Below are 26,255 nucleotides of genomic sequence, written 5' to 3'. Positions count from 1 at the left end.
CCATGCAATGTAATCGGCTTATACACTGTATCAGAGCAATACTTATTGTTTTAAACCAAAGTGTATAACTTACAATATGTTAAGAAAACACATTTTTGAAGTGAAAAGAGTTTATACAGGGGAGAACATGTTGGTTATATGAACATTTAAAGTAGTTGCAACTCTTCTTTTACAAGTCTAAGCACAAAGAAACAGCGTTTCCAAGTATTGTAATCGGCTTATATACCGTTTCAGAGCAATACTTATTGTTTTAAACCAAAGTGTATAACTTACAATATGTTAAGAAAACACATTTTTGAAGTGAAAAGAGTTTATACAGGGGAGAACATGTTGGTTATATGAACATTTAAAGTAGTTGCATCTCTGGTTTTACAAGTCTAAGCATAACGAAAGAGCGTTGCCATGTATTGTAATTGGCTTATAGACCGTTTCAAAGCAGTAGTTATTGTTTTAAACCAAAGTGAATAACTTACAATATGTTAAGAAAACACACATTTGAAGTGAAAAGAGTATATACAGGGGAGAACATGTTGGTTATATGAACATTTAAAGTAGTTGCAACTCTTGTTTTACAAGTCTAAGCACAACGAAACAGTGTTTCCATGCAATGTAATCGGCTTATACACCGTTTCAGAGCAATACTTATTGTTTTAAACCAAAGTGAATAACTTACAATATTTTAAGAAAACACATATTTGAAGTGAAAAGATTTTATACAGGGGAGAACATATTTGTAATATGAACATTTAAAGTAGTTGCAACTCTTGTTTTACAAGTCTAAGCACAACGAAACAGTGTTTCCACGCAATGTAAGTGGCTTATACACCGTTTCAAAGCAATACTTATTGTTTTAAACCAAAGTGAATAACTTACAATATTTTAAGAAAACATATATTTGAAGTGAAAAGATTTTATATAGGGGAGAACATATTTGTAATATGAACATTTAAAGTAGTTGCAACTCTTGTTTTACAAGTCTAAGCACAACGAAACAGTGTTTCCACGCAATGTAAGCGGCTTATACACCGTTTCAAAGCAATACTTATTGTTTTAAACCAAAGTGAATAACTTACAATATGTTAAGAAAACACACATTTGAAGTGAAAAGAGTTTATACAGGGGAGAAAAAGTTGTTTGAAATATGAACATTTAAAGTAGTTGCAACTCTTGTTTTACAAGTCTAAGCACAATGAAACAGTGTTTTCATGCAATGTAATCCGCTTATACACCGTTTCAAAGCAGTAGTTATTGTTTTAAACCAAAGTGAATAACTTACGATATGTTAAGAAAACACACATTTGAAGTGAAAAGAGTTTATACAGGGGAGAACATGTTGGTTATATGAACATTTAAAGTAGTTGCAACTCTTGTTTTACAAGTCTAAGCACAACGAAACAGTGTTTCCACGCAATGTAAGCGGCTTATACACCGTTTCCGAGCAATACTTATTGTTTTAAACCAAAGTGAATAACTTACAATATGTTAAGAAAACAAACATTTGAAGTGAAAAGAGTTTATACAGGGGAGAACAAGTTGTTTGAAATATGACCATTTAAAGTAGTTGCAACTCTTGTTTTACAAGTCTAAGCACAACGAAACAGCATGTCCATGTATTGTAATCGGCTTATACACCGTTTCAGAGCAATACTTATTGTTTTAAACCAAAGTGAATAACTTACAATATGTTAAGAAAACACACATTTGAAGTGAAAAGAGTTTATACAGGGGAGAACATGTTGGTTATATGACCATTTAAAGTATTTGCAACTCTTGTTTTACAAGTCTAAGCATAACGAAACAGCGTTTCCATGTATTGTAATCGGCTTATACACCGTTTCAGAGCAATACTTATTGTTTTAAACCAAAGTGAATAACTTACAATATGTTAAGAAAACACACATTTGAAGTGAAAAGAGTTTATACAGGGGAGAACATGTTGGTTATATGAACATTTAAAGTAGTTGCAACTCTTGTTTTACAAGTCTTACACAACGAAACAGTGTTTCCATGCAATGTAATCGGCTTATACACCGTTTCAGAGCAATACTTATTGTTTTAAACCAAAGTGAATAACTTACAATATGTTAAGAAAACACATATTTGAAGTGAAAAGAGTTTATACAGGGGAGAACATATTTGTAATATGAACATTTAAAGTAGTTGCAACTCTTGTTTTACAAGTCTAAGCACAACGAAACAGTGTTTCCACGCAATGTAAGCGGCTTATACACCGTTTCAAAGCAATACTTATTGTTTTAAACCAAAGTGAATAACTTACAATATGTTAAGAAAACACACATTTGAAGTGAAAAGAGTTTATACAGGGGAGAACATGTTGGTTATATGAACATTTAAAGTAGTTGCAACTATGATTTTACACCTCTATGCACAATGAAACAGCGTTTCCATGCATTGTAATCGGCTTATACACCGTTTCAGAGCAATACATATTGTTTATAAGCAATGTGAATAACTGACATATGCTAAGAATACAAATATTTCAAGTGAAAAGAGTTTATACAGGGGAGAACAAGTTGTTTGTAATATCACAATTGAAAGTAATTGCAAATCTGTTTTTACACCTCTAACCACAACGAAACAGCGTTTCCATGCAATGGAATCAGCATAAACACCGTTTCAGAGCAAGACATATTGTTATTATCCAAAGTGAACAACTTACAATATGTTAAAAAAAACACATATTTCTAATGAAAAGAGTTTATCCAACTGCAAACAAACTGTTTTAACATGTTTGCAATGTGCACACTGCAATTGTTTCAAACTCTGCTCTTTCACCTCTGCCCTCTAAGAAAAAGCATTTCAAAGCATTCTAAGTGACTTTTACACTGTTTCAGTGCAAGGCAAACCATTTTTGACTAAAAGGAAAAACAGGTAGTAACTCGTATTTCAAGTGAAAAGAGTCTATGCAGGGGAGATCAAGTTGTTTGTTAAATGACAATTGAAAGTAATTGCAACTCTGGTTTTACAACTCTAACCAAAGCGAAACAGCCTTTCCATGCATTGTAATAGGCTTATACACCGTCTCACAGCAAGACATATTGTTTTTAACCAAAGTGAACAACTCACAATATGCTAAGAAAACAAATATTTCAAGTGAAAAGAGTTTATACAAGGGAGAACAAGTTGTTTGTAATATGACCATTGAAAGTAAATGCAACTCTGGTTTTACAAGTCTAAGTACAACGAAACAGCTTTTCAATGCAATGTAATCGGCTTATACACCATTTCAGTGCAAGACATATTGTTTGTAACCAAAGTGAATAACTTACATTATATTAAGAAAACACATATTGCAAGTGAAAAGAGTTTATCCAACTGTAAAAAGTTCTAACATCTTTGCAATATGCACATTGCAAGTATTTGAAACTCTGCTCTTTCACCACTGCCGACAACGATTAAGCGTTTGAAAGCATTCTAACTGACTTATACACTGTTTTAGTGCAAGGCAAACCGTTTTTGACTAAAAGGAAAAAACATGTGGTAACTCGTATTTCAAGTGAAAAGAGTCTATGCAGGGGAGATCAAGTTGTTTGTAATATGACAATTGAAAGTAATTGCAACTCTATTTATACACCTCTATCCACAACAAAACATTGTTTCCATGCATTGTATTTGGCTTATACACAGTTTAGGAGCAAGATATATTGTTTTTAACCAAAGGGAATAACTCAAAATATGCTAAGAAAACACATTTTTCAAGTGAAAAGAGTTTATACAAGAGAAAACAAGTTGTTTGTAATATGACAATTGAAAGTAATTGCAACACTGGTTTTACAACTCTAATCACAACGAAACACCCTTTCCATGCATTGTAATAGGCTTATACACCGTTTCAGAGCAAGATATGTTTTTGACCAAAGTGAATAACTTACAATATGTTAAGAAAACACATATTGCAAGTGAAAAGAGTTTATACAGGGGAGAACAGGTTGTTTGGATTATAACAATTGAAAGTATTTGCAACTCTGTTTATACACCTCTAACCACAAGGAAGCAGTGTTTCCATGCAATGTAATCGGCTTATACACCGTTTGAGAGCAATACATATTTTTTTTAACCAAAGGGAATAACTCACAATATGCTAAGAAAAGACATTTTTCAAGTGAAAAGTGGTTATAGAAGGGAGAACAAGTTGTTTGTAATTTAACCATTGAAAGTAATTGCAACTCTATTTTTACACTTCCAACACTAAACTGTTTTTACATGTTTGCAATGTGCACATTGCAGGTATTTGAAACTCTGCTATTTCCCCTCTTCCCACTACGAATAAGCGTTTCAAAGCATTCTGACTGACTTATGCACTGTTTCAGTGCAAGGCAAACCGTTTTTTACCAAAATGTAAAACACTTAGTAACATGTAATTCAAGTGAAAAGAGTACTGTCACAGTGTATTTAGTCCAGTACAATGCTTGTAAATCCTGTTTCGTTGTGTTCAGGCCTGAAAGAATAGACATGCAATTATTTACAAAGTGCAAATTACAAATGTTTTAAAAGACTTTTACATAGCACATAATGTTTGAACGCATTTCATCCTAGATAGTCTTTTCTTAATATACATTACATTTTGCTTAAAAACAGTATGTCTTGTACTGTCACCTTGTATTTAGTCTAATACAATGCTTGTTAACGCTGTTTCGTTGGCGCCAGAAGTCCAAGCACAGAGTTGCAGCTACTTACAAGGTGCACATTGCAAATCTGGTAAAAGGCGTTGTTTTAGATTGCGCATACTGATTTCACGCATTGCATACAAAAAAAGTGTTTTCTTAATATACATTACATTTTGCTTAAGAACAGTATGTCTTGTACTGTCACAGTGTAATTAATCCAATACAATGCTGGTTAATGCTGTTTCACTGGTTCCAGAAGTCTAAGAACAGAGTTGCAACTATTTACAAGGTGCACATTGCAAACCTGGTAAAAGACATTAAATTTTTCTTAAAAACAGTATGCCTTGTACTGTGTATTTAGTCCAATACAATACTTGGAAATGTTGTTTTGTTGTGTTCAGACCTGAAAGAATAGACTCACAACTACTTACAATGTGCAAATTGCAAACATTTTAAAAAGCACATACTGTTTAAACGCATTTCATCCTAGATTCCTAGGATGTGCACATTGTAAGTAGTTGCAAGTCTATTCTTTCATGTCTAAACACAGCGAAACAGCATTTGCAAGCATTGTATTGGAGTAAATACACTGTGACAGCACAAGACATACATTTTTTAACCAAAATGTAATGTATATTAAGAAAACACTTTCTTGTATACAATGCATGAAAACAGTATGTGCAATCTAAAAGTCTTCTACCACGCATGCAATTTGCACATTGTAAATAGTTGTGAGTCTATTCTTTCAGGTCTGAACACCATGAAACAGCATTTCCCAGCACTGTATTGGATTAAGTACACTGTGACAGTACAAGACATACTGTTTTTAAGCAAAATGTAATGCATATTAAGAAAACACTTTCAAGGATGCCATGCGTGTAAACCGTATGTGCAATCTAAAACAAAATATTTTACCACGTTTGTAAATAGTTGATAGTCTATTCTTTCAGGTCTGAACACACAGAAAGATAATTTGCAAGCATTGTATTGTACTAAATACATTGTGACAGTACAAGACATACTGTTTTTAATCAAAATGTAAGGTATATTAAGAAAACACTTTCTAGTTTGCAATGCGTGTAAACAGTATGCACAATCTAAAACAAAGTCTTTTACCATGTTTACAATGTGCACATTGTAAGTAGTTGCAGCTCTGTTCTTGGACTTCTGGGCCCAAAGAAACAGCATTAACCAGCATTGTATTAGATTAACTAAACTATGAAATTACAAGACATACTGTTTTCAAAGCAAAATGTAATGTATATTAATAAAACACTTTCTAGGATGCAAATGCGTGTAAACAGTATGTGCAATCTAAAACAAAGTCTTTTACCACTTTTGCAATGTGCACATTGTAAGTCGTTGGGACTCTGTTCTTGGACTTCTGGCCCCAACGAAACTGCATTCACCAGCATTATACTGGATTAACTACACTGTGACAGTACAAGATATATTGTTTTTAAGCAAAATGTAATGTATATTAAGAAAACACTTTCTAGGATGCAATGCGTGTAAACAGTATGTGCAATCTAAAAGTATTTTAAAATGTTTGCAATTTGCACATTGTAAGTAGTTGTGAGTCTATTCTTTCAGGTCTGAACACAACAAAACAACATTTCCAAGTATTGTATTGGACTAAATACACAGTACAAGGCATACTGTTTTTAAGAAAAATTTAATGTCTTTTACCAGGTTTGCAATGTGCACCTTGTAAATAGTTGCAACTCTGTTCTTAGACTTCTGGAACCAATGAAACAGCATTAACCAGCATTGTATTGGATTAATTACACTGTGACAGTACAAGACATACTGTTCTTAAGCAAAATGTAATGTATATTAAGAAAACACTTTTTTTGTATGCAATGCGTGAAATCAGTATGCGCAATCTAAAACAACGCCTTTTACCAGATTTGCAATGTGCACCTTGTAAGTAGCTGTAGCTCTTTTCTTCGACTAAGTCCAAGGAAAAAATTGATGAACAGCTACAAACAGTAAGGGCTACTATGTCAAAACAGAGGTGTTCTTTGCATGAAACAGTTTCAAAAACAGGAAGCAGTGTCAAAGCTGTACTGTGAGAGTACATGATTTATCGCTAATAACTGATAATCATTTCCCCACATTTAGGGTGGTGCCCCGGAAGCAGATGAGAGAGGGAGGCAGTAAAACAGGAAGGAGTTGTTATTGTAAAGATCGTTTTTGGCTTGCGTTTGGTATTCATGTGATTTTTGTGTTTGACCTTTTTCGCCCCCATTTGGACATCATTTTGCTTCATCCTTCCTACTTTGGTTGCTGTACATATTGTATAGATAGTGTACAGTGTAGATATTGTTTGGTGTATACTACTTTGGTGTTGGATACTGGCAGTAGGCATTGGCCACCATTTTTGTTGGGTGTGGGTTTTGCCTGTTTAAGTAATAATCTTCTTGTTGTAAGGATTATTTAGTGTGTATTTTCTTTCATTAGTGTAGGTCTTGTTTGTTGTTTTGGCCTGGGTCACTCCTGAAGCAAATTGCACCAGTGTGTTTTTGAGTAAATACAAACCTCTGTATTATACACTAATACACAAAAAAAGACTACTATTTGTGTTTGTTTCTTTTTTTTTTTTTTTTACATTTACATTAACAATCCACTAGCCATTGTCATCATACTTTTTCCTTGTTAAGGCCTCACAGCCTAGACAGGGATACATGTCCTTCAATAATTTTATACCTGAGGCATTGTAAATCTGGCTCCCATAGCACACTATGACAAAACATTATTAGCATACTAGTTCACCTGAGCACAACCATGTTTAATTCAAAGTTTCTCATGTTCATTTGCTAGGCTCATGAGGATACAATTTAATAATAGCAACTAAAACATTCATTGAACTGGCTTAAATAAGGTTACAAAAGACACAGATACATTTCCTTTATCCTGGAAGACACATGGCATAAAGAAAACAAAATTAAAGAAGAGAAACACATAAAATTTATAAGGAAATAGGAGCCAGATAATTTGATGGCTATACTAATTTGTCAATATTTAGGATTATGACACAGTTCTATGTCATTATGCATACTGAGCCAAACTTCTCATCTCAAATGTATACATATATTTTGAACCATGCTGGTCCTTATACTTGAAGGTTCACAAAAGTTGAGGGTACAGCATGATTGTCACTGGGTGGCACTGTAGGTCCATAGAAGAAAACAGTTCAACGGCACAAATATAACTTTGGGAAATGTAGAATGTGAAAATGTGATCTTGGGATGGAGAGATACGTTGTTGAAGCATGGAATTCACAAGACAGCTGAAGGTATCCTTTGGTAACGGGCACCAAGATTTTGTAAGACGATCCTTTAAATCACCATCAAGTTGCATGGTGGGTCTCCATGGATCACTTGTTTTTTCACAAAGGTTCAAGGTGATTCCCACTGATTGAAATATGGGGAATTTTGTAACTTTTGTGAATTTCCTGCAAAATGGGCCCAGCCCCCCCTCTATAGAGTGAATTCAGGGAGAAGCATGGCAGAGCAAGCTATAGCAGCTGTGGGGAAATTTGTCTCTCAATCAGGTACCAAATAAATTCTCATTACAAAGTAATTATGCTGACTCTCACCATTTACAGATCATTAGCAGATTTAAACATGTTAGCTTAAGTATAATAAATTGTAGATGTTATCAAGCAAACTTAAGTGAATCACAGGTGCAAAATTACTGATAATAGCCCATTTTGTATAGGCTGGTTAGCATTCAATAGTGCCAATCAAATATATATATATGGGTGTGTGTGTGTGTGTGTGTGTGTGTGTGTGTGTGTGTGTGTGTTTTGTTTGGGTTTTTTTTTCCTCCTTTTTGTAAGCCATCTGTGTGCCATGAGGTACAAGTTAATCAGAGCATTACTGATAAAGCAGCTAAGAGCTACCTGAGGGTTCTGTTCCTATTTTTTCTATATTACTGATTAAGGAAGACTATAAAATGGATGACGTGGACATTTTCTATGTATAATATGGAATTTGAGTATGAGTGTTACTGTTCCAAATATATAAGAATATGTAAATAAGAATATTATGAGCTCATTATTTGAGCTCTTGCAACGAAAGCCATACTCTACATATTCCTCTCTACATTTTCCATATTCTACAAAATAAAAACAATAATAAAAAGCATTTTAATGTAATGTTAATGGAAAAACTCGTTTTAATGTAAAATGGATTACACAAAAAGGGGAGATTATTGCAATATGGTTTCTTGCTGCAAGGGCTCATTACATTTATGGCATTTACAAAGCCACTTACAATTATGACTGAATACAACTCAAGCAATTGAGGGGTAATTGCCATGCTCCAACAGTGGCAACTTGGCAAGTGGTGGGGCTTGAACTAGCATCCTTCTGATTACTGGTAAAGTACCTTAACCACTGTGCTACCACTGCCTGTAAGAAAAAAAATAAGACAAAAACAAATGCCAGACTATGAAAATAAGTTGGAAAAAGATTTTATTGCAAATTTTTAGAACAAGCAATAGGAAAATTTAGAATTTGTTAGAAAACATCTATATTAAAGGTTTAAATAGGAAAAAAAACTGAAACAAGACAGTAACACAGAGAGAAATGGTCTCCCACGATGCTGCTAAAAAAAAATCATCTCTATTGTGCTTACAGAACATTTACTATGTTCATGTTCTAAAACAGAATGCATCTTCATTCAAATCTTTATGGTCTTTAAAATAGGCCAATCACCCACTTTACATACAAGCAACATCGTAGAATAAACATCAGTTTTTAAGTGCTAAATATAGAATAGTAAACAAATTCCATCATTAGCACTAGGTTTTTCTTAAAGGCCACTGCATGATTTTTCATGCATTATAAAAATGGTTTTGGCAGGATGACAAACTGGAAAACAACAGACCACAGAGGGATCCTTCATTTATGATTCAATAAATGTGAGGCAGCAGGAGCATACTTAAGTAGCCACCAGCACAGAATGAAAACCAAAAGAGTAAACTACTATAAAGGGACTCTCCTAGCTGTACCACTAATGACTTAATAAATGCTACCAGAAATATTCACATCTCAGTAGATCCTCCTAGTACCACAGACATATGACGTACCATTAAACCATGATTTCGAACATCACTTATCCATGCTGCATTTACAAAATATTAAAATAAATAAAAAGAAAAGGCAAAGTTTCTTTTGAATCTTTCCATGAATGTTTTGAGTTTTGAAGCAATAAAAAAAGACATTAAAACCTTTAACTGTGGCTCATATAACAACAAATGAGAGACTGAAATGTCTGGTCTGATATAGTCTGAATAGGCTGTGAGAACAAAAGTAGTCAATCACTGTCTGAGGAGGGGATGCTTGTAAAAGGCGAGATAATGTTTGGTTGTATTAATGAATATTTTACATGTTCACAACTAAGTAGGTAAGGAGGTCTGATTAAATAACTACAACTGAAAAAAGCCAAAATCTTTTTGCAAAATCACAAAGTAGACCTAACTGTGTATCCACATGCATAAAAAAGATAAATGTATATTGTCATGTTACCCAATAACAAACAAACAGATAACCATTTTCCTTTTCCTGAAAAACTGCATTAAAACTTATACTCTTAAATCAAACACTACAAAACAACTTCTTTGGCTTAAGAAAAATAGCTATTCAATCCCTACATAATATGAATGCTATCTACAGAATATGAATGTTATCTACAACAATGTAAGCAGTGATCATTTAACTGATCAATAAAGTTGAAAAAAGATACCAAGTATCTAAAACAATTTCATTTGGAATATACCAAATATCTAAAGTGCTTTTGTGTTAGTCCCTAATCAAAAAGGCACGTGTAGGATTGTAAGAACATCCACTGATTTTATAAGCCATAATTTCACAACTTCATGTACAAAATGATATACCATGTAGAGAAAAAGAAAAGACTACAGAGAATAGAATGGAAGCAATATTCCCTGACATACATTGTTTCCCCACAGTGTTGACCTTTAAAAAGGCATGTACTAAAACTCAACGCAGTCTAAACAATTGTTGAGAAACAAAAACTGAAGATCTAGTTCATACTTTAGCAGCCATATTCTCTCAGACTCCGTTTACTGTCTAATCTGTTACAGTGTGAGGACAGCAAGGAGAGCCAATTGAGGGTTTGTTTTCATTTGTGCGAACAGATGAAGTAAATTAACAAACACCCCCTCATTCATTCAAGCTTTAGGGTAGACAGGCACAGAGAAGAAGGAAAGATTTATGTACTAGATGACCTGAGCTGCCAGTTTCTTGAATGGCCTCTTTCGTTAAACTGGATCAGGAAACCAGACTATACCAGCACCCAGCTGGTCACTACCCACTTCTGGGCACATCTGGGCACCTCTTGACATTCTTCAGGTATGCAGTCTGGGCTGTTTCACTCTGTTGCTGATAACACAGCACCATTAGCTAGGTGGCACTGAGAGCATTCACAGAGGCAGAGCTGTTAAGACATTTTCCCCACAATGGGATTCTCACTGTAAACAGAAAAAAGAATGCCAGTAAAAAAATGAGTGATGTGAAATCAGACTGGAATTAATTTTAGAGAACTCCCAGACATTTTGACAAAAAATAATTGATTAATGTTTAATTGTGAGTTGATAATAGTTAACCAAAAATGTAGGGGTCTTACATGGTGCCAGGTTGGACTGAGAGTGCTCCTTTGGCAGCATGGTGAGCCGTCAACTCTTCCACAACATCTCGGATCTCTTTTATCGTACGGAAGGTCTCTTTTGGGTCCTGTATAATAAAGGCTGAATACTCCTCCTGCTCTTTCTGCTGACCCAGATACACCGACATACTGGCACATGCATCTACGAGGCACACACATGCATGCACAATTACTTTAGGTAATGTTTAATAGTTACTTTGTTAGGCCCTCCAGCTTTCAAATGTAGGCTATGTAGGTAAGATCAAGTGTACCCTCATAATTTATGTTGTCATGGCTTTCTATTTTGTTTGTGTCACTTCAATTCACAAGCATTCAGGGATTTCTGAAATGATAACACCTGCAGCAAAAATGACCCCTAGGATATTAATAAAGCATATGCAATCCAAGTATAAATAAAAATATTTATAGAAAAGAAAATGTAAAGCATGTTTTTCATAATTCAGCATGTCAGTGTTAAGTAAGCCAAATGGACTACTTTTTTAATAGATGAACATACAACTACAAAAACTGCCTCAACGGCTTCGCTTCCATGGGCTCTCCCTGGGTGGCTTGCAATATGTGGGCTTTAGTCCATCTCAGCACATCTCGATCACATGGTACGGCATGGAGTCGTGTTTGTTGACCGATTTGTTGACTGCTCACACCTTGTTAGCACACACCTGCACATTGTTTGTTCCATCTATGTAAACCCCTGTGTTTTGTAACTCATTGGTCATTGTATCTTGTCATGTTCAATGTTCAAGTTGTTCTCAGGTTTATGTATTGTTTATATCACACTGCAACGTTGTTTTTTGTTTGTGTGTGTGTGTTTCGTTGTGTTTGAATAAATGTCTGTCTTCGTCAAGAGAGGTCTGTGCACACTGCTCCTTGCCCTGTGGCACTCAGGCTGTCACAAGGGTATTACCAAAAAATAAAGAAATAAAAATCCAAAATTCATAGTCCTTTAATTTTATGTTTTTCCAAGACTATTCAAGATTTAGTTTTCCTAGGCCACACTTTTTCTTTACCAAGACTTTTATCAAGACTTTTTCTTTACCAAGATCTTTATCTGAAGGCCTTGTTGTTATATAACCATACTGTAGTTCTGCAAGTGTTTCCCCATGCTAGGCACCCATTCATATGTGCCCTTTTGTAGTTTACAGCAGTTAAATAGATTTTTTTATGCAACAGAGTAAAACTAGGCACCATAATGCAAGAACTACTATTAATGACTGTGTATTACATACAACACTAAAAACACCTGACAAAGTTGTTAGCAGCTGATACTTTAAGTCCTTTAAGCTGTGAGTTAGAGCCTCCATGTATCCAACTTGTTTTCTAGCACATCTCAAGCATGATTCCGGCTTAATCAAACTGAAATTCAGAGGACAATTCAACTCAAATTCATGTTTGGGAATACTGCTGCCATGAAGGTGTGTACTTGGTCTGCAACAATGTTTAGGTAGGTGGCATCAAAGTAAAATCCATAGGAATGTCAGGATCCAACATTTCCCAGCAGAACATTGCCCAGAGTTAAGGTTCCCTTGATAAGCAACACGTGGATGTCAACATGATGTTAAACCATAATTCATTAGACCAGGCCACCTTGGTCCATTACTCCATGGTCCAGTTCTGATGCCCATGAGATGTGGCTATGCAATCTGTAGCTACAAAGCCCAACACAGCAAGTTGTGTTCTGGCACCCTTCTATCATAGCAAGCATTAACTTTTTCAGCAATTTGTGCTACAATATCTCTTCTGGGGGATCACACCAGACAAGCTATACTTTGGTCTCCACACACATCAGTGGGCTTTGGACTCTGACCCTGTCAATTAGCCATCACAGTTTAGCCCTTGTCCAAGTCGTTCACATCCTTATACTTGCCCATTTTTCCTGTTTCAAACACATCAATTTCAAAAACTGACTGTTCACTTGCTGCCCAATATATCAGAACCCTTGACAGGTGCCATTATAACAAGATATAATTACCTTCTCATGTAAATCAGATTTGTATCCAATTTGTGGACATACAACTTGAGAACGGTCAGGTTGGCATGCTTGTAAATTTTTTACTATATGCATGCACTTAGCGCCGTCATTGTCAAAACAATAATGCAGGAGAGCAACAGCAGTAACAGTAGCTGTGAAAACAGAAAAAGTTGTCTGGATTTTTTCATCTTCTGAACCTTATGTACATCTGACCATTTGCTGTCCTCCAGAACCAAATGCAATGCATTGGTGAGTTTCTAGTGTGGCTACCAGATTTAATACCATGAATCATCTCACAAATAAGATGTTTTTATGTTGTTGGTGATGCAAGTGACTTGTACAAAAATGTATCAATCCTAGCATGCATGCCGTTTCAGAGGACAGACTTGTTCACATTCATACAGTGACCTTTAACTGTCTATAATGTGAACCATCAAGATGGGTCAATCCAATTAGGCAAAAATGTCAGAACTGAACAATATGGTTTGGAATGTGAACATAGCCTTCATAGCATTTCAATTTTTTTAAATGACCTTTATTGTCATGTATTCATGTCTATTCCATTTTTCAAACTTCTAGCTGTGAACTTATAATATGGAACACAACTAAATTACTATTTTCACATGGAACATGACGACATTACTATTTCATGTTTGTACTTTGATTTCTCAGCTCTTCATTCTTCCATAACTCTTCCAAAAACAGTTTTGACTCCATTTGCTTTTATTTGGTAATTCTTTAAACAATTTACTTACCAAATTATTTTTAGATGCAAATGCATACTGAAATCTATACATTAAATGAAGTCAGTCAACACACATTGGTTTAAGTTCATAACCTTGTTTTAGTCTGTACTAAATTTAAACTTGGTTATTTACCTCTGCATCTGCCTGCGTGTGTAAATACAAAACATGTTTTGCAAAGTCACATTGCTAAAAATGTAGTATAAACAAAGAATAATTTTGGAAGCACTTGTGAAAGTTTGTAGTAAACCATACAACATGTTTACCTGACACTGACTCTAGCCTAACCTACATTTTAGACAAGAAACCTACATTTAGACAAGAAACAACATAGTAATTCATGTTAATTAGTTACTTCTCTGCTAATAGACTGAACATATACTGATAGTATTTATTTCAAATGCAACACATCCACCCATTTAACTCAAGGCAAAACTGCCATCAAGATGGAGAGAAGGCTCTCAGTGATGGTATTCAGATCACATTGGAGACTTCAAAGCTACTAAGGTACTGACAATTTCAAATGAATGTCAATTGGCGTATCTGCTGGTTTTCCAAAGAAAAAAAGAAAAGAAAAAAGAAGCCTCATCTTCTGTATCGCACCTGCAAACCAAACTCATAAGTGCCACAAGCTTTTCGCAGAGTTTCAAATCGTGGCAGCATGTGTACATGCTATACAAATTGTGTACACGTTTGCAGGTATGCACTGTAATTAGTCACGGGACAAGATGTGAAGTATCCTGTGCCAAACCACTGGAGTTTCACATGAACTTCATTCCATAACCACATCACAACTCTTCACAGGGGTCATCACGTAGGCATCTCCCTTCATAAGCGTTTTGCTGAAATAAGCCCACAACACTTCCAGAAGGTTCAACAGCGAGGTTTCGTGTCCCATCCCCAGTCCCCTCCAAACTCACTTTTAATCCAACCAAATGTCTTTAAATGTAAACCCAAACTGGCCTCCATGGTGTCTAATGCAGTACACAGCTCAAATGTCACCATTAATGCATGCTCAATACCACCAGTTCCATATTGGCTTTACGAACTAAACACTAGCACCCATCTCTACAGGTCTTAAATACACCTGCATTGTAGCAAAGATTGTTTACACCTTATTCCTCTGAACAAAATTGTTTTGGTAAGGTTGAGTTGTCTCACCTCCTGTCCATGGACAGGAACCAGGAACTCTGTGGCTCCATGATGTCTAGCAAACACAACAATAAAACGACACTAACTCAGGGCTCATCACCCCTGCTTGACCATTTGAATTTCTGCTCCCTTTTTTCAGGACATCGAGAGAGATAGAGAGATAGAGAGAGAGATAGAGAGATAGAGAGATAGAGAGATAGAGAGAGAGATAGAGAGATAGAGAGATAGAGAGATAGAGAGATAGATAGATAGATAGAGAGAGAGAGAGAGAGATATAGATATATATAGAATATATATTTCACTATGCATCCCTGTTTTCTTTTTCCTCAGTTTGGACAGAGCACTCAACCATTTCACTGCGAGTTATACTGTGTATGACTATGTATGTGACAAATAAACCAAACTTGAAACTTGAATATGTATAATAAATCTATTCGTCTTTCATAGATCCATTGTGCCACAGAGATGAAATGTTGATACATATTTCTGTGCCCACAGGAATAAGCTCTACATCACTGTCCGGGCAAACAAGAAACCATGGATGACATCTGAGATTCAGGCATTGCTGAAAGAAAGGAATTCAGCCTTTAAATCTGGCAGTGCTCTTGCCCTTGGGTCTGCACAAGGCCATCAGAAGGATAAAAAGAACCTATAGTCAAAAAAATATAGGGACACTTTCAGAACCATAGACACTAAGAGACTGGCAGAGAATTCAGGTTGTCACGGACTACAGATCTATTCCTCAAGCCTGTGATGGTAAAAGTGACTTTCTAAACAGTCTCAACAACTATTTCAGTAGGTTCTAGGCTTCTAACAATATACCTGCAATGAAAGCCATACCGCATCCTGATGTTCTTGTAGCAAGTCTAGACCAGGAGATATCAACCGGACCCTAAGGAAATTAAATCCACGGAAAGCTGCAGGTCCTGACAATATACCAGACTGTGTTCTAAAGGGATGGGCAGACCAAATGACTCATGTCTTAACAGACAAATCTGTGCCTCACGCATGAACCTAACTGCTTTATTCATATCACTGGTAGACAAAGTATTAACTTCAGAGTGCTTATTATTGAATAAACATGCTAATGTGCTAAGCAACTGATTATGTCTCCATTGATCCCGTGACAAACATTACATACTGCTCTCCACTATTCCTCTGGCTAACATCAGTTTCACCTTCTTGTATACCTGTGCTGGAATTTTCCTCTGATATGCAGCGAACTGTGGAATGTAACTGGACTTCCACCAATTAGCAAGTATTGTTCAATGTGGAGCCCCTGTACTCCCTTATGCAAACACCTTTTTCCTTGATAAATACTTGGTCCCTTTGCTGACATCACCTTTCTCCATCTGTACCCACACCCACACCTCCAGCCTCTTTCGTTCTCCTACCACTATTGTTGCTTCTATGCTTATCTCCTTTGTCATAGTCAAAACTGTTCCAAAGTCAAGTGCCATGTAATCCTCCTCTTTCATCACTGATCTCACAGACTCATGGGGTATTGTATTTATTTGCCTCACTGTAGCTCAGATAGGTTGCATGCACATGGTTGAACAAACCATGGATGGTGTTGCCATGAGTTGCTAACCTATGCCAGCCCCACTAGGTGATCTGCTACTAGGGGATCTAAATAAGCAATTGAAACATTTTACTGGTTAATGACTGGTTAACTTACTTCCCCTGAGGTTTCCAAAATAGGATTACAAGAACATAAGGACACCTAAGCACAACACAGTGATCACACAGTGCAATGATGGCAGGTGTCATTTACCCCAATGCTAACCAGGTTAGCTATTTTGATTAGCCAACTTTGAGCTACACATTTGAAGTGGATATAAACTATTCATTTAACAGTATAGAGTACATCCAGATGTTTACTGCTATTGATTTCAGAAAAGCAATAAAATATGAGACATATTTTCATGCCACCAATGTCCACAGCACATACATGCAAATATTTTGATATTTCGACTCTTTAAAATTACAGTTCGGCATAGTGACAGTCACACTAGGATATACTTTGAGCAGTACAGTACATTAAAAGTAAATATAGGGCATATGCCAAAGAACCTTGCATTGCCTTGTATATGGCTTAATTACTTGAAGTGATCATTCTGGTTTTGTTGGTGTCACCAAGCTAACTTTGCTAATTGCAACAAAGTAAAGGAGCATCTAAAAAGTCACACAATAGCTGCCAGAGAACCTAACATAAAAATCTAGCAAGATAATCTGCCCAGTGAGGTACTAGGAGTGGCATATAACACCGCCAAGTATGAAAATAGAGGGGACGACACACAGCCAGGCCACACATATGTAGATTTTTCTGTGAACATTTACTCACATATTATTTACTTGCACAAGGACAAACACACACTCACACATACATGTCCATACACCTAGTGTTGGAAATGTTTGTGTTGGATCAGTTAAACTGGGAAAGCATGCCCATTTATGTGACTTGGACAAGTGCCAAAATTGTGATCGCTAGATGACTGGGTAAGAGCCTCTTCAACACTGAAGGTCTGGTGCAGTGTTTATGGTATGCAGTGATTAGATATTTCCACCACTTTGGACTGCCAGTATGTGCACATTTGCATGGCTCTGGAGGCTCCATAGTATTTTAGCCTTGTTGTTCACTTAGACTTTGTGATTCTTCCGATTTGAATTTGGGGTGGTCTAGCTCATAAATCTTGCATATGTTTTTGTACATATTGTCTCTCAGTATATGCTTTCCATGCTACTAGGTGCTGGATTGTCTCAGAAGCTCATTTGCACTGTCTACATCTTGGCTCTTCTCTGGCGTGACACACTTCTGCTTGATTGACCTAGTGCTTGATCATGTCCTGCCATGATCAGTGCCTTTGGGGTGTCCTTCAGTCTTTCCATCTCTTGATAGGATTATCTGTAATTATTTATTTATTTTAAAAGAATGGACACTTTCTTCCACCTTGTAGTCGCTTCCCTTAACTTTTCAATAGTGGTCCAATAAAGGTGGCTTATGAATTATTTGTACACAAGGACAATTTTGAATTGATTGTTAATGGTTCAATAACAGATGATAATGTTTCTCTCTCCAATAGATTATACTTTCTGTTTACTTTAGGTCTCATTTTTAAAAATGTAGGCTGTTTATTTATTAAAAAAAATATTTGGTGGCTGTGTAGTTTTGCAGTAATGTTTATTCTGGGGGCTTTGCAGCAATAGGCTCTCTTATACCTGCACCAGTTAAAGGCATAAAACTGCACTAAACATTTGAGAAAGGTTTTAAAATAATAACATTTATTAAATTATTTAGAGTTTAATGTCTTACTTTGAACTTGATTTTAAATGAATACTGGTAAAATGATCAGTTAAGACTGCTACTGGCCAGAAAAAGGTGCTAATGATCAGTTATTGTATTGGCTAACAAAATTCAATATTGCTGCATCCCTAGCTGTAAAAAAGCAGAGGTAGTTGGAAAAAGACATGTGTCCATGCCTTGTCCTCTTTGGAATACAATCAACAGAAGTCCATTGTTTCAACTGAGAACTTTATTCCCTGTGTACAGGGTTGTGGCTGATGGTAGTTCTGCTCCTGAATTTCACCCATACCTACTTTTTTTGATAATCTGCCTGAGAGGATTCAGGCTTATCCAGAACAGCAGTGGCGACAGTGAATCTCCTTGATACATACCACACAGAGTGAGAAACATCCTGTTTCTCTGTGAACCTTGTGTAATTCCCTGAAATTTCGACTACATCTATCCCTCTATCTATAATACAATATAGATTTTAGGGTAGGCCATCAAGACTCCAAGTGAATATAACATGGCAGACTAATACAGTCTTATTCTATAGCAATATTAAGATTAATCTGTATTGTCATTGCTTACTACAAGGCAATGAAGTGCAGTCTTTGCATATCCCAGCTTCTTTTTTTGGAAGCTAGGGTCATTGTAGAGCACCCCTGGAGCCTTGCTCAACAGTGGCTGCAAGGTTGATCCAGGATTTGAACCCACAATCTTCTGACTGAATGGCCAAAGTCCTACCGACTAGGTTACCTCGACCACCATTGCTTCAAAAAGAACAGTGTGTCCAGAAAATGACCACTGAAAACTCATGAGGTCCACCAGGTCCCACTCACCCTCCATCTTCTGCAATCGGGGCAAACTGGTGTTGAATAGGGAGAAGATCCGCTCCGTTTCCCTATCACAATCAATCTCCAGCTGGATGTTAGCCAGGGTGGATCTACAGAACAAACCATATAGACACCCCCCCCCCCCACACACACACACACACACACACACACACACACACACACACACACACACACACACACACACACACACACACACACACACACACACACACACACACACACACACACACACACACACACACACACACACGTTTGTTTGCAGCATAGCAAATGCCAAAAATAAAACAAAAGGGGTGACAGTATATTATTTCATACGCAGTGCAGGGCTTGCAGCCTGGAACACTTTCCACAGTCCCCTTGCAGCAGAGCCACGCTCCATTCACATAGGCTGATGGGTGGAAAACGCTGAGTCGTTCAGGGTTACAGCGGCTAACCTGGTTCAGGACTTCTATCCACTCACTAGTCTCCACACAGTTACCAGCCTGCACATATAGAAGCTTCTCACTGTGGATTACCTGGTACATCTGTGGGGGGAAAAGCAGCAGAGAGCAAGTTTTAATAAAGTGTAACCTCTGGCAGTTGAATTCTGGAGGCATGGAGGACCCAGTACTGATGCCAAGGTGACCTCCCATTAAAAGGGCATGCACGCTCCTCTAATGAACCTGCTCAGAATTGCACACAGGCTGAAACTCACATTTTTACGGTTGAAGGCACCCTCATCCAGTTTTTCAACTCCCCGGATGTTTTGCACAGGAATGACACAGAGTGGATCCTTCCCTGCAAATACACAAATATATAGAGAAGAAGCAAATATATGTTTACCATTCTATAGGCACATTAAGATTCTCTATAAAAAATATTTAAAATAAACAACGTCCATGTGTGGGCCACTAAAAAACTATGTTGATTAGCTACATTTCACAGCATGTATTAAATAACACTTACCTACACAGCTAGCTAGAATAGTAATAACTTGGCCTCATTGGCCTCACCAGGCTAGCCTTCAATGCTAAACTAATAGCCTACCTTAGTGTCTGAGTGGTAAGCACTGAAAATCAGGAGATGGTGTTAGGCTTCATTCTCTCTCAGAGAGATGAGAATACTTGTCTGTGATTTGACATAGCTCACTCCATCCAGGTCATTGAATTGTCAATAGGCAGCACCATTAACTAACATTAGCTTAGCAAGATGTCGGAGCCTCAAACAACTTCCAAAATATACAATGTTTGTAATTGTAAAAAAGTTGTCAAAATCAGGAATGCCAGTGTTTATTAAACTGAAATCCACATCAGAAATCAAAAGCTGAACTTGTGTAGGTCAAAAATTCATAAAAATATGATGATCTTGTCTGACATGATTTCAAAGCAACAGAAAAAAAGTGACAAGTGAAGGCACATATCCGATAATTTGTTTTCCCCAATTTTCCGGCATTTCCTGCAAGACTGTCATGAGCGAGTGTGAGACATGTCTAGACTCTGATTTAACTTTTAAATCACATATTAAATGATATAGTAACAGTGAGTCAGGCAGGGGAGGCAGGGTCGAATGCAAGCGTGTAAGCGATAGTTTTTTATTAACATAATGGGTAGACATCTGGATAAACTTAAATTAACAGAGAAAGAAAACATAGGCTAATGGAACCTCAAAAGGGGAGACAAACAAAATGGAAAGAGACAATAAACCGAAAGCAAGTAAACTGAAAAAAGGAGTACAACGAGCAGGCTAACAATAGAAAAGCTCACAAGGGGAATAACAGGGTGCATATACAAAGAATGAAAATGGGGGAAACAAAACACAGGACTTAAGATACAGAGACTAACAATCATAACTAGGAACAGGTCAAAAACAATCAAGGGTGGAGAACCGAACAAGGAAGCAGAAATGGAAAAAACACAAAATAAGTAAGCACATGGAAGGATGTCACTATGGGATCTGCAATGCCCAGGAAGGGCAAAACCATTACATTTATTAAATGATTAAACGCTTGGAGTAATAATACAAGAACTTTAGATCCATACTTTTGATTTTTCTCAACAAATACTGTAATGTATTGCTCACAGAACTTCCAGCAAATACAATAAATAAATACAATAAACAACTTATACAATATATAAACAATTAATAAATTAACAGTTTGTTTTTTTGCCTTTGGTTATTAAGGTTGTTGACAATAGCTGTTTTTATATTTGTTTCTCATGCCTCTTTATCTGCACTCGTGTGAACATGAGCCTCACTTTAGTTTGTACTAAATACACATGTGCTTTATATTATTGGTTTGGTGTGACTCACTGTTATAAAACAATGTTAATATGTACATTCCTAAATGCTGGATTTGTTAACAGATGATAGTCACACTATTCTTTACTTGTTTGGCTTTTGAATGTCTCTGCATTTCTAAACAACAGTGAAATACAAGAGAAATATTGGCTTATTTGGTGCATTTTCCCCCATTTTTGTTAAGGACAATTTTAGTTACAATTAAAAGTTAACATATGATGCATTGTATTCTTTTAAAACTGCTTGCTCCTTACTTAGTTTCATGCTTACATATCTCAGTGACTAGGGCCAAGCATCACAGAAAAACTCACCAGGAATAATCAATGCTCTTGAGAAAGAGAAGGGGAGATTCTCTTTATGCTTTGGCTATTCCTGAGAAAATACCACATCCAATTCAAGTACTGAAACACATGCACACAAAAATAAAAAGTCATATGCTGCTGCATACACCCACACCCACACAAACTGTACTCTTTGCATGAAGAATGGAAGCATTGAGCGAAAAGAGCTTGGTAAGGAAAGAAATAAGGGGGGAATCAATCAAGAGTTTCTGTACTAGAAATCTCTACAATCAAATTTGACTACATATTTATTGTGTCTGCCATCATCAAACTCACAAAATGGACAGAACAGGGGTAGAGGAATGTCTACTGTACAGAAATCTGAAAACCTTTTGCTTGCTAAGCAGCAACTTGGTTTATGGAAGAGTGATAACTCCAGAGTGCACTGGCAGTACAGAACTTCTTACCTATTGAGAAACTGGCTTGCTATGTCATATACTTCACAAATGTTTGAGAAACAAGTGACTGCAATTATTCATCCAGTGTCCTTAACATCATTAAAACTTGTTGCTGCACCTGGCCCCTAATGATCCTGCAAGCGGTTACGATCTGCATACCCAAACAAATCACTTAATAGCACTGAATATTTGTAAAGTACAGTACATCTATAACATAACATTTCTTAGAAGTAATACAAACACCTGCTTACTGATTCTCAGCTGTTTACATGCATCCATTGGCCAGAAATCTCAGGCTGAATACACCATGGTTTTTTGGTAAATTTCCACAACAATCACACCTGTCCTTTTAAAACATGCTTCCGGTATAAGATAACTTCAGATTGCCATAGAACATTCAATTACCATCAAAGTAACTGCATGACATGTTAAAAAGTATATAAAATGCTAGTAAAGTTCTTTATTTGCTTGTTCACTTCTTTGCGCAAAAACGTGTTCCTGTCCTTTGTAAATTCCTGATTCACCAGGGTCTTGTCTAATAAAAATGTAACACTTTTGAACATACACATGAAATTACTCAGGAAATTACTCCGGAGGTACACAGTATTTTCCACTAGTTGTCCTAGACATCTTCAAAGTGTGCAAAACCTCTCCAAATGTCAGTCACTATACATCGTGTGTGCATGATTGTTGTGATGTTTTAGTAACAAGAATGCTCAACAAATTAATAAAAGTCCATTTTAGCTTCATAGCATCATAGTTATTAAGGGAAAATACTGTAATACTGTAAATGCTGGGGAAAATACTGTAAATGCTGTAATATTGTAAAGAAATAGTGTTCTCATTTATACTTACAATTTGTAGCAGGATTATGAATTTTTACAGCATTGGATGGAAACATCCAGTGATCTGTGATGCAAACATCGTAGATAGTCCATGCTAGATGCCACTAACTGTCTCTCAGCTTCCAGCTCATAACTGTACCCAAACAACTCCACACAACCTTCAACTAAAATAAGCATGATCAAAACATTATTCACTAAAAACAGTATCCATGACTGCATCAGTTTCGCCAAACAGTGTCACATGCATGCACTACACTTTATCTGATTACAACACACAAGCGATGTTTTGCTGTGCACACGGCTCTAAGTCACACAGTGGGTGACCATATAAGGCTAGTGAGGTGTCTACATTATCGTCTAAGTGTCCTCCATTTGTGGAAACAGCTGCCAATCATGCCGATTGCACCTGGAATATACTTGTGAAGTAATTGGATAGGGCCCCCTTCCCCCTTAACGCCTTGGTAATAAGTGTGAACGAGCATCAGTCAAAGAACACAATTCTTTATGGCCCAACAGCAACCACGGAATCTAAGAAAGGAGGGTGTTGGCTGTCTATTTGGGAACACTGCTATGTGAGTAACGTGCATTTTGTGTTATCTTATTTACATATCTCAGCAAGCTAGCTTGCTTATTTTGTGTTAGGTTACAAAGGAAAGGAACATGTGTTTTTATACAAAGACATGAGCAAGCAAATGAACTTTATTACCATTCTATATACTATTTAAACAGGTCACGCAGTTGCTTTGATGATAATTGAATTTTCTATGACAAAATCTGTACTGAAATCAGATTTGGTGTATTCGGGTGTTCTGGTGTAGGCTGTATTCAGCGTAGGATTTCTGGCGAAATGCATGTAGATGGCTGAAGAACGGTAAGCAAGTACTTATAGTAGTGCTAAGAAATGTTATGTTGTTAGTTGTTGTACTGTATTTAAAGAACATTCAATGCCATCAAGTGATGTATGAGATTATACCAGATTGGGCCTGCTGTAGAAGGCACAGATGCAGTAGGAGGTTAAAGCCAACATTTTAAGAGGTTTCCTTTGCTTATGGCCTAGAGGTTTGTGCATGAGGGTGTGTGGAAAAGAGCCTTTGAGGGCATCTAGATATGTACTATAATAGCACTTGTGTTTGAAACCATTGAACCACAGATAAATATTTAGATTTGCAAAAGTGCACATGCATGAAACTATGCCTTTGGTGGCCTTCTGCATCTCCTGATTTTAACATGCTCTTCCAGACTCTGTATGGGAAGGCTGCCATGAAAGCAGACATATGCTGTGTTGGCGCGAGCATATAGTCAATCACCTTTTTGCTTATGGTACGACAGCTGCCGATTGGTGACTTGAAGCCAACGTTTCTGGAAATTCTTTTTCCCCAGACGCTTTTTACCTTGGGTTCGCTTATATACCTCTCTGAAGACAGACACACACAATGTTTTATTTTATTTTTTTTAAATAACATAAAACCACTGGTGCTACTCATTGCTCACGTTTTGAAGCTTCATCTACAACAGTGTGTTTCAATGTTCAAGTGTCTGATGACTAACCCTTCCTTGAGCACAACTGAGTCCTCCACACCACTCGTTCCTTTGCTTATGTTCGAGGAGATATCATCTAAAAACTAAAGCAGGAGAATGGGAAAAAACAAGAGCAATTAGCACAGTTGATGTATACTTGCAGCCTTCAGCACACAGCAAAATATTGTACATATTCTTGTGTCAGTATAGCAAAACAGTAAATCTTACCTTTTTAACTTTTTCTATACATTTATCTTCTTGGAATAATTTGAAGAAATCATACATGTATGATTCTTTAAAACTAGACTGTCAAACAAACAAATAAACAGTTAGGAAAAAACAAACAAACAAAAAAAAACAGTTAGGAGAGACATGCATAGCCTCAATACTGCTCTTTGTGTTCATTTGTCTGTGTGTCTACACTATTTATGTATTTTTACCAGTTTGCTTTTTGACAGACTGCTCCAGCTGCCCAGAGTCTGGATGGTTTTAGAGATGAGGGTGAGAGTTCGGGACATGTCGGGGTCCTGACAGATTGTACACAATAACAGCAAAAGCAAACAAACAAATCATTAAAAATACAAATGTGTCTGTGCATGTCTATGTGTGTGTGTAATGAAACACTTACTGGATGGTGTGGTCGGAGCTGGAATGTGTGAGGAGACAGAACAGCCACAGCGAAAAACCTCAAAAACACAAAGCTACTGACTGCAGAGTACTGGACATGAGGGTCTCCTAGAACGAGAGAGTGTGAGAGCAAGACAGAAAAATTGTGTCAGTCTTCGGTTCCTCCTAGTGTTTTCTCGATGACATTGCAGGTTATGGCTATTAGTCCACTGCAGGTTTAAAATTTTACCCATTGCAAAGACATAAGTAGGATTGCTATAGTTTTACATTTCTCTCACCAGGAAAGCGATTGCAGGCGAGTTGGCGGAGAGCCCTAAACATATCGCACATGAGTGGGGGACAACTGGCACTGGATTGGGTGATTGAGGAGAACACCTTTTGAACATAGCCCTGCAGATTCTCCTGAAGACCCCAACACAGACACACACAAACACAAACAATAACAAACACATAAATATAAGAAACTTTAAAAAGGTAAATTAGGAGAATATAAAGCATTTTTAAACAATAGATGATGTCACAAAGCAACTATACAGGGAAAATGGTCAAGACCAAAACCAAAGGCAACAGTGGCAAAAATTCCCTATATGGCATATTGGGGGAAAAAAAACAAACTTTTGACTCTGAGCCAGAGTCAAAAGGGAACCTATCCTCATTGGGCAACACTGGATAGCAGCATTCATAAATAACTCAGTAAATAAAGACAGTCCAATAACAGTAAATTATAATCTCTCTTTGTGATTTTTGTAAGTATCAATTTCAAAGACCTTACCTTGTTGACCTCCACATTGTCCCCCTCTTTCAATTTGATGGGATCAATCTCACAGGACTTACTGGATTCACAAATCTGTAGACATAGGTAACAAATTTAGTTTAAAACTGGCACAGCTGTCACAGGTTCTGATACAGTGTAAATGGCTCT

General features: G+C 36.7%; 1 protein-coding gene across 3 annotated transcripts in view; it reads right to left on the bottom strand.

The window, feature by feature from the left end:
* Positions 1-9,090: 9,090 nt before the first annotated feature.
* rasa2 (RAS p21 protein activator 2) overlaps positions 9,091-26,255 on the bottom strand; it is a 47,149-nt gene continuing 29,984 nt past the window's right edge. For all 3 annotated transcript variants that reach the window (XM_035524922.2, XM_081715931.1, XM_081715932.1), the window contains 12 exons: positions 26,106-26,180; positions 25,612-25,735; positions 25,335-25,441; positions 25,147-25,233; positions 24,935-25,012; positions 24,737-24,810; positions 24,496-24,602; positions 20,022-20,104; positions 19,643-19,851; positions 19,313-19,416; positions 11,285-11,465; positions 9,091-11,129 (listed from right to left, as the gene is read on the bottom strand). In XM_035524922.2, coding sequence (XP_035380815.1) covers positions 11,099-11,129; positions 11,285-11,465; positions 19,313-19,416; positions 19,643-19,851; positions 20,022-20,104; positions 24,496-24,602; positions 24,737-24,810; positions 24,935-25,012; positions 25,147-25,233; positions 25,335-25,441; positions 25,612-25,735; positions 26,106-26,180 — 1,260 coding nt within the window. In that variant the 3' untranslated portion in view covers positions 9,091-11,098. The remainder of the gene's footprint in view (positions 11,130-11,284; positions 11,466-19,312; positions 19,417-19,642; positions 19,852-20,021; positions 20,105-24,495; positions 24,603-24,736; positions 24,811-24,934; positions 25,013-25,146; positions 25,234-25,334; positions 25,442-25,611; positions 25,736-26,105; positions 26,181-26,255) is intronic.

This window comes from Electrophorus electricus, chromosome 6, assembly GCF_041902795.1.
Source record: "Electrophorus electricus isolate QZ-2024a chromosome 6, ASM4190279v1, whole genome shotgun sequence".
Classification (NCBI taxonomy): Eukaryota; Metazoa; Chordata; class Actinopteri; order Gymnotiformes; family Gymnotidae; genus Electrophorus; species Electrophorus electricus.
Note: the sequence above shows the minus strand (reverse complement) of the source record. Positions and strands in the feature narration are given on the sequence as shown.